We start from the raw sequence: 11,524 nt of genomic DNA on the forward strand, positions 1-11,524 counted from the left end.
CAACCATGGCAGTCGACGCTGGCGTTGGCATCAACGAAGCCAACCGCTGGAGGTACCTCAACCACATTCGCAAGACCAAAGGCCCCTTCAACGAGGACGCTGAGATCTCGGAAGATGGCCCGGATCCGCTCCAGCAGTCAAAGATCCTGGTGATCGGCGCCGGCGGCCTGGGCTGCGAGATGCTCAAGAATCTGGCCATGTCTGGCTTCAAGGACATTCACGTCATCGACATGGGTAAGCACCGGCCAAAGTCGACGGTCGCTCAGTCTTAACGTAGCCGGCGCTAACCACGAGTATGTGCCTAGACACGATCGATATCTCGAATCTCAACCGACAGTTCCTGTTCCGACAGCATGATGTCGGCAAATCCAAGGCCGAAGTCGCCTCTGCCTTCGTCATGAAGCGCGTCAAGGGCGTCAAGATCACCCCACATAACTGCAAGATCCAGGACTTTGATGAGGATTTCTACAAGCAGTTTCAGATTGTTATCTGCGGCCTGGACAGCATCGAGGCTCGGCGATGGATCAACGCGACCCTGGTGACTATGGTCGACGACGAGGACCCGGACTCGCTGAAGCCACTGATAGATGGTGGTACCGAAGGGTTCAAGGGCCAGACCCGAGTCGTCTTCCCTACCATCACCCCGTGCATCGAGTGCCAGCTGGATCTTTACGCCCCACGAGCTGCCGTGCCTCTGTGCACGCTCGCCACTATACCTAGACAGCCAGAACACTGCATTGAATGGGCGCACATCATTGCGTGGGACCAGGAGAAGCCATTCCCCAGCCTGGACAAAGACGACCCCGAGCATATCACTTGGCTGTATGAAAAGGCATTGAATCGCGCCCAGGAGTTCAACATTCCCGGTGTCACATATTCCTTGACCCAGGGCACTGTCAAGAACATCATTCCAGCCATCGCCTCTACCAATGCCATCATTGCGGGGTCGTGCTGCTTGGAAGCCCTCAAGATTGCTACGCAGGCAGCTCCCTCGCTGGGCTTCAATGACAATTTCATGTCATACGATGGCACCGAAGGTGTTTACACAAACACGTTCAAGTATGAGAAGAAGGATGACTGCGCTGTGTGCGGCTCGCTGGCCAAACCTCTGAAGGTTGATCCCAACTGGACCCTGCGGGAGCTGCTCGAGTCCTTCGCGACGAATGCTGCCGCGCAGCTGAAGAAGCCCTCCATACGAACAGAAGAAAAGACGTTATATATGCAGTTCCCGCCCAGTCTGGAAGAGACTACCAGACCAAACCTAGACAAGAAACTTAGAGACGGGCTGGGCTTGGTAGAGAAGCAAGAGATCGCTGTGACGGATCCTGCTTTCCCTCTCTTGTCTTTTAAATTTATCCTGCGGTTTTCGTGAACACTCTGCATGTGCTTGAGACGGCTGGGGTTTAGAGATACCAAAATAGATGAAACCATTGCGATTGGAAAACACTACAATTCATCGCATTGACCCACGACACGCAAATGAGCTACGAAGACCACTTCTGCTTTGTCCCTCGAGAATCTGATTTGTTTTGTGTGAGTAATTGCCCATGGTCTTGATGTCTACCATGAATAAAGTACCGTCGGCTATTCTGGGGAGAGAAGTGCATATCAGCAGGATGCATCAAGCGCCATGCCCAGTCACCTATTTCATAGACGTCTATAAGTGGCACAGTCGGTACCATTTCCGTCAGAGTTGCGTACATTGAACACCATGAAATCTGCATATAGCTGTTCCCACTCCCCGCGCTCAACAGGTAATCAGCATTCCGCATCACTTGCACAAATGCTCCAATCTGGCGGAAACGCAGCAATACAGATATGGCTCCAGCTGACAACCCCAAAGTCACATTCAGTCTTGCCCAAGCCGAAGCTGTCAGGGCGGCCATAGAGCACTGGAGCGAGCGGAAGCTGGAAGGCCCTGCGCTTGCCTCAGAAGTTCTCTTGACCCTCAGAGTCGAGAATCACTCTTTCCAATGGCAGCGCTTTGCAAAGTATGCCTTTCGCCTGGTCCTCATCAGCCTTGCTATCGCCCTAGTCACCCTTTTGTGCGACATCAGGTTAATTCTATTCATTAAACACGTCTTGGCGCCGTCAGCATGGCTGCGCAGCATCTTGCCGGCCCTCGGCGCCGTTGTGGTCCACGTATGGGGTTGCCGGCGTCAGGTCGAATATCCGCTGCAGGTGTGGACGAACGAGGCTGTGCACGGGCTCGGGGGCCTTCTATTCGGCCTGTCCGCGCAGCAGTTTCTTGAGGCACTCGATGCCGTGTACCCGTTCGAGGAGGATCGGCTACATTGGGTGCTGTTGCTGCTAGTTGGAATATACAGCGTCACGGGGGTTGTTGCCGCCTCGAATTTCATATGGTCGTGCGGCATCATCATTACCGGGTTTTGGTTCGCTGCTATCACAGCCTACCTGTCCGGTTCCGATGATTACTTCTTGGGAATGAGCCATCCTTTGCGCTTTGTGCTTTTCGGACTGGTCATCATTAGGAGCGCGTACGCCATGCGCCTCTGGGACCCGACGGCCGCGCTGTGGCGAACCACCTGGATCTGGGGTCTGCTGTGCTTTTTTAACGCGCTGTGGCTTCTCTCGGTTATCGGAAACGACTATGACTTCTGGCGAAGTAAAAGCATCAAGACAACTCTCGCCTGGTCTGCTGTCTCTGCCTTGGCGGCCGGCTGCTGTGTTATACACGGACTGCGCTACCGGGACGGCACAGTGAAGGGCTTCGGGTTGACCTTCCTGGGCATCAACTTTTTCACCAAATTCTGCGAAATTCTCTTTGATATCTTGAATACCCCGGTATTCTTTGCGATTTTGGCTGGGTTCTTAGTAGGTACCGGTCGGTACGCTGAGAATATATGGAACATGCAGTTGGCGTTCTGAGAATGGGGCGACCTGAGCCGGTGAAGCTCGACGTTTCTAAACTTTGACAAGATCAACTTTTGCTATGATAGTCCTGTTGCTCCGCTTACAGTCTGCCATGCTTGCCCCCAATGTCTTGCGTATGTGTTCTCACAAGATCCTGAACTATCGACATGCAAACAAACACGCCCGATGATCATTGCGATGAACACTGTGAAGGCGCATCCGAAGCGCAGAACGCTAAGGGTCGCAGACATCGCTCTACCAAGACAGACACTTTCGCAGCAATGCCGCGCGCCACGATGTTCGGAAGATCAGGCAGCCCAGGTAAAAGGAATATGCAACAACTTCGCCACATCACTTTCCACAGCAACATCCCCAGGCCCTATGCCTGATCTGTGTGCGCTACCCCCTAACCCCTTCTCAGAGCGCGGCGAGTCTAGCGTGTATAATATGTGGTTGATGAAGGGTTGCCATGCAAGTGAACGTCTTGCTGATTGACCACCCGTTCTCCGAGCGCTTTAGTACAGCTCCAAGTAGCATGGTAAGGTAAAATGCAACCACGACTTTGAAGAGTATCCTTCCACATCATCGCGCCACTAACACTCAAGGCACCCCTGTGTTCGGCGCTTGTACGCCAGCGTAATCATACTGAAGTGACCCGCCATGTGTCAAGTTCTGGTAACCCATCTGCTGGTTGTTGCTAGTCATGCCGCTATTGAGAAAGCCGCTGCTGTCCGTCCCAGTAACGACAATACTTGGCACCGCTGGGTTAGAGTTTGCCCCGGAACTCCGGGTGTCGCCCTTGTGCGTGGTCGAGGCAGCTCTTGTGGGCGAGCGAACTCCCTCGCCGAAATACAAGTAGTCGGTCGGCGAGGGCTCCTGGTCCTTCTCCCGCCTCTTCTGCCGACTCTGTCTGAGTTGCGCGGCATTGGATGGCTTGCGCTTTCCGGTTGGCTTGATAGGCCGCGGACGTTCGGTGTCGGGATCGAACACATCCCTCTGTGGCTCTTCGGAACCATGGAATGATGTAGGTTCGTCCTCAACAATGGGCTGCTCTATGCTGTCTATAACCAGAGTCTCCCCGTCCATGTCGTGGTCTGAAGCCGTTTTCCGGTGTCCACCGCGGACTGACGCCAGACGCTTGAGCGTTTGCTTTAAACCCATGTTGAATACGAGGATAACTGAAAGATGATCAGGCAGAATTAGAGGTAGTGCAGCGTTTCTGTCACCGATAGGGGTAGGTTGATTTCCTTGGGTGTGTGTCGTCGTCTGAATAAGCTTTGGCTAAGCTGTAATTGGACACTAATCTGCCTCCTTTCCGATAGGCCCCATTCAGCAAAGGGAGCAACGAGTCAATGGGACATAAAGAAGGACATGAATTCTTAGTTTAAGGGTTTCAAGTCATGATGCAATTTGGGGTCGGTGGCTTGTTTATATCAGCTGCGCGTGTAGGTGCCTGGCTGTGTTACGGAGCCGTATTGTACTTCGCCCCTGAAACCCTTGCCGCACCGCCAAGAGAAGGCTGGGATTATGATCGACGTCATTCAAGAATACAGCCCGCCAGTAGGATTTCGCCGCTTGGAGTCACCACGCGCAATTCCTTATTATCAAATGTTCATTCACGTTCAAAATGATGTCTGGATTGTTGGTGAATCAGAATCTCGATACTAGGTGGACTTACAAGTTGCTCGCCGCCGTAGTGGGCCAACCAGCCATGCAGCGTCTGCGCCGCATGCCTGCAGGGATGCCCTATTAGACTAGAATCCAACGGAAATCCTTCTCGTATGATGGGGTATTAACTAGCGCGTCGCCCACTGTTTCCAGCTTCTCAATTGTTCAGTCCACGAACGAAGCGCAATTCTGGGTTCCCATGCCCCCGATCGCGTTTATTGCAAGTTGTGGGCTTTGCTTGATGATATAGGGAAAGCCAAATATTATTATCTCCAACTCTATACGTGACTGACGTGAGGCGCGACAGGATCTTACCGTCATCAAGCGGGAACTTTCTGATCTACAGATTATTCTGAGGTTGCTACAATAGGATGCTACAGCGGGGAACAGCCGGGCAATGCCAAAATCACTAAGAGCGCAAGTCTTTTCAATCTAGGTAACTGTGGAAAAGCGATTGGGAACATTGAGAAGGTTGTTCGAGATCTGAAAGCGAACGGTTTTGATATGGTACATGAACCGTTAATAGGAAGAAAGACGTGGTGTACCTATATATAAAAAGATAAAATTTATTTAAAATAAAATAAAATAAAATAAAAAGTTTAAAGGCGGGTGGCTAAATACCGCGATATATACACGTAGTTAAGGGTGACCCCGCAATTTCCTCATAATATTGTTCGGGAGGCCTCTGCCTGGCCACCTTGCGATTTTGTTACATCAGTGCTTTGATATCAAACTCTAGCAAGCAAGAGATTGATTATTCAAGTTCCTAAAGCGCATTTCATGTGGTGCATAGGAAGTTAGTTTGCATATTCAGCTCTACCTTCGCCAAACGTGGTCATGTCTGATCCTAAGAGCTACGTCGTTGGCTGGATATGTGCCCTTCATATCGAGGCTCTGGCGGCTACAGCGCTTCTGGATGAACAACACCCAGGGCCAAAGTCTGTATCCGAAAACGACGACAACAGCTACATCTTGGGACACATTGGAGACCTTAATATCGTGATAGCTACAATGCCAGTGAATGAATACGGCACAAGTTCTGCGGCAGCCTCCGCTCGAGATATGCTCCACAGTTTTCCTAATGTGCGCATTGGTTTGATGGTCGGCATTGGTGGTGGGGTGCCGACAAGGCACGATGTCCGCCTTGGTGACATTGTCATCAGCGAACCTGGCCATGGGCACGCGGGCGTACTGCAGTACGACTTCGGAAAGGCGCTCCAAAATCAGGCATTTGTGGGCACCGGCATCCTTGACCAACCTCCGCGAGTCCTCCGCACTGCAATGGCTACTTTGAAAGTCGAGCATGACCTCCATGGTCACCAAATACAACTCACTATACGCAATGCCATGTTAAAGAATAAAAGGTTGGCAAAGAAAATCAAACTGGCCGACCAGTTGAGCGACGAACTTTACAAACCAGAAGTCATTCACCCACAAGGAGAACTTCTTTGCCGCACTGTTTGCGGGAAACTCCCAAAGAATTTTGTTGAGCGCGATAAACGAAGTGATGAGGACGAAGACCCCCGTGTGCATTATGGTCTAATCGCATCAGGCAACTCTGTCATCAAAGACGCCATACTGCGGGATAAGCTTGCATGCGAAAAAGATGTCATGTGCTTTGAAATGGAAGCTGCTGGCCTAATGAACCACTTTCCTTGTCTTGTCATTCGCGGGATCTGTGACTACGCAGACTCTCACAAGAACAAAGATTGGCAGGGTTATGCCGCCATAACGGCCGCAGCATATGCCAAGGAGCTTCTGTCCCATGTTCATTTAGACCGAGTTGAGGCAGAGAAAAAGTTGGTTGATGTTCTGAGTGGTACGTAGTAGGATTTTAAAGAAATAGTCTCTGATGCTGAGTATTAATTCCCTGACTTTAGCCGGACTTGACGATATCAAGAGCATAAAGACCGAAATGAAGACGCACTTTGAAGCCGAGAAGACTCAATCCCAAGATAATGCTATTCAAGAGTTTCTGGAGTCCCTCGCTCTCATTGATTACAGCTTGCAGCAGCAGGCCTGTATATTCCAACGACAGGACGGAACTGGAGCATGGTTGTTGAAGTCACCCGACTTCCTAGGTTGGGTCGAATCACGGGCACGGATCCTGTTCTGCCCTGGGATACCTGGAGCTGGAAAGACTATCATGACTTCTATTATTATTGAGGAACTCCAGACTCGATTCTTGAACGATACCAGTGTCGGTATGGCTTACGTATATTTCGACTACCAAAGACCACAAAATCATAAGACACATCTCGTACTCGCTAACATTATCAAACAACTATTGCGGAACTTTCCAGCACTAAACTACCCAGAGAGCTTCATAACTTATACGAAGGGTACCAGAAACGCAACAGACAATACTCATACGATATGGTTTTCAAGGCTTTATCGTCTGTCATGAAGATATTCTCTAAAGTCTTCATTTTGTTTGATGCCCTCGATGAATGTACCACGACAGACGGTTGCGCTTCGCAGCTTTTCGAGCAAATATTCAATCTTCTTGAGTCCTCGCATAATTTCCAATTCTTCGCGACATCCAGGAATAACACGCCACGAGTAACACATTTTTTTAACCGTTCTGACTGCACAACCTTGCCTATAGAAGCTAGAGGCGATGATATAATGAGGTATCTCGACGCCTCAGGAAGGCTGCCTAGCTGTGTCCAGGGAGAGTCCGAGATAGCAAACAAGATGAGAGCAGTCATCAAGAAAACAGTTCTACGCTCAGCTTGCGGAATGTAAGTGATCAGATCAACCCTGCCTAATATTTTCCTGGACATGCTGAACGCATTCAAAGGTTCCTTCTGGCCAAGCTTCATCTCGAATCCTTGAGCGACACGCTATCAGTTGGAGAAGTGGAGGAAAAGTTGGAAAATTTACCGACTGGGTCGGAGGTATATAACCGTTCGTATCAACAGGTCTTAGAAAGACTCACTCCAAAGGGCAAATTAATCCTGTCATGGATTATTTGCTCCAAAAGATTGCTTTCTGTTGAAGAACTCCGACACGCTCTAGCCACAAGGCCTGGAGTATCAAAAATCCAAGTCAAAGATATCCCAAAAGCTGACGACATTCTTTCATTGTGCGCCGGATTTGCCGGGAAAGATGTATATGGCTCTGGGATTCGACTGGTTCATAAGACAACACAAGAGTACTTTGACAAGTCAAGTCACTCGTTGTTCCCGGATGCGCATGATAATATCACTTTGACTTGCGTCACCTATCTTTCTCTCAGCGCATACCCATACCCCCCCGGTGGGGCTCTTTTCAACTACGCTACTCACTTCTGGGCCCATCATGCCCGTGATTCGACACACCATGAGACTCAAGAAGCCGTGAGGCAGTTTCTGAGAGACGCCAAGAAGGTTGACCGCACTATCCAAGAACTGCTGGCTGACCCATCGCATCCAGGGAGAGTCAGCTATGACCGTCATTATCGTCTCGAAGCAGTCACGGGTTTGCACCTTGCAGCATATTTCGGGCTGATTGACAATGTAGCGGAATTGATTGTCGATGGAGACATGGATATACAGGACAGTTACGGTCGTTCACCATTGTGGTGGGCGGTTTTCGGAGGTAGCGAACAGGTTACCCGTTTTCTACTCAGCTACGGCGCAAGCATCGAAATTAGGGATGAGAACGGATGCACTCCACTGATGTGCTCGATCTGGGTTGGTAAGGAGTCGATCATAAAGCTTCTTATTGACTCTGGCGCCGATACTAGTGCTGAAGACAACTTGTCCCGTACTCCATTCCGGTGGGCCATGAGAAGCGGTGCCGAATCCATCATTGAGTATTTGGCCCTTTCTGGTGCACCATTATTTTCAAAACCCCAACTCAGACATATTAGAGAAAGGAAGATGCTCGAGAATGAAGGAGAAGAGGGGCTGGTACGACTCATCCTTTCAATACATGCCGGAGTACTAGATGCCGACTTCACCAACAGATTCCTAGCTATTGAGAATTACGACCCTGGAAGTCTATATCTGCTGTTAGAAGCAGATGATCATTCTCGTAATTCACAAATCGACTCCAACAAATCGGTATCATATGATAGAAGACACCATTTGGACTACATGAGCGAGCTGGTATCGTCCAGTTCGCAGGTAACGTCAAAAACTAATAAAAGGGGCCCTCTATGGTGGGAATCATTCAATGGGAATACATCCTATATCCACGGGATGATTCAAAAAGGATCCAGCATCGAGGTCCCGGATGGACTCTTTAGGCGAACGCCTCTGTCTTGGGCAGCGTCCAACGGACATGACTCCACAGTCAGCGTCCTGCTTGAGCACGGCGCCAAGATCGACTCCCTTGACGAACAAGGTCGAACACCTCTCTTATGGGCGGCGCTCCAGGGTCATACTGATGTAGTCAAGCTGCTTCTAGAATACAGCCTCGATGTTATTGACCGATTTGACAATGAAGGCCGAACCGCTTTATTCTGGGCGGCGCATAACGGGAACGACACGATTGTTGAGCTGCTAGTTAAGCGGGGTGCTGCTGTAGATTTCAGGGATATATATGGCCGGACGCCATTGGAAATGGCAGAAAGAGGGGGGCATTATCAGGTGACTGAGCTGCTAATCGAATACGGCGCTGAAATTGGCGGGTCATTGCGAGGTTAAGGTGACGCTGGGAAGATTAGCGATAGCTATAGGCTATTACAGCGACGGTGTTGTCAGATCTGTCTTCACTGGATCGTATCAAGTTATAGATGGATGGACCTCTTTGAGCCGCATCCTAAACACGACCTGATATTCTCAGAGAGACTCGCCCCCCTCTGACGGTAACCATTCCAAAGCCAAGGCATATAATCGACGTCAGCGCTGGTCACACACGATATTTTGAGAAAGATGTGGAACACATATTGGATTGTGTGCTGACTTCATCCGCGCTGAGCCGCACCGATTTCTCCCGTCCCTGACCGTATCGAACAGCACGGCCCGTTCATTGTTGCATTCTAATCTAGGTCCTCGTACTGAGTCGGCTCATAATAGACCCATGGATGTAAAGATATTTCTCACAGTTTCAATGACTATCCCCTCTTCCATACCATTTGATAATAGAATTTTCATGACGTCAGGATTGGTCGGTTCAGCAGGGACTCTCTATTCAGGACATTCAATCCCTCAATGTGTATTATTGCCAGTATGATTGTAATGCTACGACACCCTCTTCGCCATCTCCGCAGCACCCCTGGCGGCTGCGTATACCACATCCTCCGCAAAGATGTCACTAGCGTTAAGATACGGCGCCAGCTCATGAAGCGCCTCGCCCACAACTTCGCGAAATCGATCGTCCGTGGCACCGTCCCCGTGCAACAGGATCTTCTGGGTATTGACGCGGATGTGCTGGTTTGCCTGGACTAGCGGCCTCAATAGTGCGTCCCGCACCAGTGCCCAGTATTCATCCTCTCGACCATCGTGCCGATGGTCCAACCCGAGGTCCGGGTCAGCAACGCTCGGGTAATGCTCTGTGCTTGGGTACGCGAAATATATACCCATATTTGACCATGTCGAAGTCAGCAACCCGGCCGTCAGTGCAACGGATAACACATTCTCGTGCTGGCTGCCCCGCTCGTCATCGCACGCCTCCATGTCCGTGTAGTTGGAGCACAGTCCAAAGCCGTTGCCGGCGTAAGCGGCGCTGGTCTCATGAGACACCCCGCCGTAAGGGTAGTGCGCCAGGTAAATTAGTCAGCGTCCTCGAGGTCCTCTGCGTAAAGAGCCGGGATGTGCGCCACCGTCACTACGGCGCCGGATACCGGGCTATTGCCCAGGGTAGTCTCCGCTGCTGCCCGGAGTGTCTGTATGAACCCGGCCAGGATGTCGACATCAGTGCTTGCTGAGAGTCCGGCCTTCTTGCGGCACTCCCGAGCGGTTTCCCGGGGGGAGGTCACGAAACGCTTCGTCGAGGGATCTGTAAGGGGGGCTGAGGTTTTGATTAGATTCATTTTTCTCGGTGAGGAGGAGTGTGGGCTATGCGGACTGCAAGTGCTCTGATGATTCGAGGGAGAGCCTCAACATGAACTCTTGATACTGGGGAGGACCTCCGATCTTGGCGACATTATGAATTGTAACATCCGGGTAGCTGATGCTCACTGTCCTATACTCCGAATTAGATCGACAGGTGAGACTGGTGAGGTGGACCCAATTGACTCACCCATACGGAATCGTGAGGTGGAAGCCCACGCCGTACTCATGGGCGATGAAATTGGGAATCTTGGCGCGCACGTGGCGAAGGATCAAGACTGTTATGAAAGGGAGCAGCACAACAGAGGCGATCAGCAGGCACAGTTTACGACTGCTAGGTGCCTTCCGCTCCTGGCGCTTCCTAGGAGATATTGAAGTGAGTAATGGACTGCGTTCATCTGCGCTCATCATGTTGAAAGATGAATGGCTGACATCACGATCGAAATGAGGACATGAAGTCCTGGTGGATGGGGATCAAGCTGTAAGGTACAGCAAGAGACGCCACAAATAAGAATTCCAATGGTGGCGAAGCCGTTACAAATGATTCGGTCAGGGGCGGCACAGAGCGCCAACAAAGCTGATATGCACATGCATGCTGATTATTAACTGAGAAACAAGAAATGTGCTATTAGCGACGATCATTCAGTTAGTCAGCTGCATATTCTGATGCACGCTGGGATCAATCTACCATGCAAATCATTGGCCAGCTACGATGCAGTAACATCCACCATGGGCCAAGGTTTATCAAATTAGGGGACGAAACCTAGTAGAGTTCATACACAGTCTGTGAGACATCCCGACGGTCAAATGGAGAGTGGAGATGCAAGGGTCGTCGTTCAGTCCCCTCATCGCCTGGAAATTTAGGAAAAGAATAAATAAGAAAAGAAAAGAAAAGAAAATGGAAAGAGTGAATATGCCATAGAAGTACAGTGTCATGCAGAAACCATAGCTTAGGAAAACTTCGTACAATCTTCATCAAACCGCCTTTAAGAAGACTACAC

At 50.3% G+C, this 11,524-nt stretch overlaps 6 protein-coding genes across 6 annotated transcripts; 3 read left to right on the plus strand and 3 right to left on the minus strand.

Annotated features, from left to right (window-relative positions):
* Window positions 1-5: 5 nt before the first annotated feature.
* Window positions 6-1,372, plus strand: JN550_003360 (uncharacterized protein; the record flags this gene model as incomplete). Its single annotated transcript, XM_049314755.1, has 2 exons — window positions 6-234; window positions 306-1,372. The coding sequence occupies 2 exons, from the start codon at window positions 6-8 to the stop codon at window positions 1,370-1,372; spliced, it is 1,296 nt and encodes a 431-aa protein (XP_049174551.1).
* A 446-nt stretch (window positions 1,373-1,818) lies between these two features.
* Window positions 1,819-2,889, plus strand: JN550_003361 (uncharacterized protein; the record flags this gene model as incomplete). Its single annotated transcript, XM_049314756.1, has 1 exon — window positions 1,819-2,889. One exon carries the CDS (start codon window positions 1,819-1,821, stop codon window positions 2,887-2,889), a length of 1,071 nt encoding a protein of 356 aa, XP_049174552.1.
* A 585-nt stretch (window positions 2,890-3,474) lies between these two features.
* JN550_003362 (uncharacterized protein) lies at window positions 3,475-4,035 on the minus strand (the record flags this gene model as incomplete). Its single annotated transcript, XM_049314757.1, has 1 exon — window positions 3,475-4,035. One exon carries the CDS (start codon window positions 4,033-4,035, stop codon window positions 3,475-3,477), a length of 561 nt encoding a protein of 186 aa, XP_049174553.1.
* Window positions 4,036-5,379: 1,344 nt separating this feature from the next.
* Window positions 5,380-9,176, plus strand: JN550_003363 (uncharacterized protein; the record flags this gene model as incomplete). The annotated part of the gene is made up of 4 exons (XM_049314758.1): window positions 5,380-6,361; window positions 6,423-6,746; window positions 7,151-7,286; window positions 7,346-9,176. The coding sequence occupies 4 exons, from the start codon at window positions 5,380-5,382 to the stop codon at window positions 9,174-9,176; spliced, it is 3,273 nt and encodes a 1,090-aa protein (XP_049174554.1).
* Window positions 9,177-9,713: 537 nt separating this feature from the next.
* Window positions 9,714-10,148, minus strand: JN550_003364 (uncharacterized protein; the record flags this gene model as incomplete). The annotated part of the gene is made up of 1 exon (XM_049314760.1): window positions 9,714-10,148. One exon carries the CDS (start codon window positions 10,146-10,148, stop codon window positions 9,714-9,716), a length of 435 nt encoding a protein of 144 aa, XP_049174555.1.
* Window positions 10,149-10,243: 95 nt separating this feature from the next.
* On the minus strand, window positions 10,244-10,934 carry JN550_003365 (uncharacterized protein; the record flags this gene model as incomplete). The annotated part of the gene is made up of 3 exons (XM_049314761.1): window positions 10,244-10,482; window positions 10,601-10,656; window positions 10,714-10,934. 3 exons carry the CDS (start codon window positions 10,932-10,934, stop codon window positions 10,244-10,246), a joined length of 516 nt encoding a protein of 171 aa, XP_049174556.1.
* Window positions 10,935-11,524: the final 590 nt, after the last annotated feature.

The sequence above is a fragment of the Neoarthrinium moseri genome (genome assembly GCF_022829205.1).
Source record: "Neoarthrinium moseri strain CBS 164.80 chromosome Unknown scaffold8_Wmoseri_CBS_16480, whole genome shotgun sequence".
NCBI classification, from domain to species: Eukaryota; Fungi; Ascomycota; class Sordariomycetes; order Amphisphaeriales; family Apiosporaceae; genus Neoarthrinium; species Neoarthrinium moseri.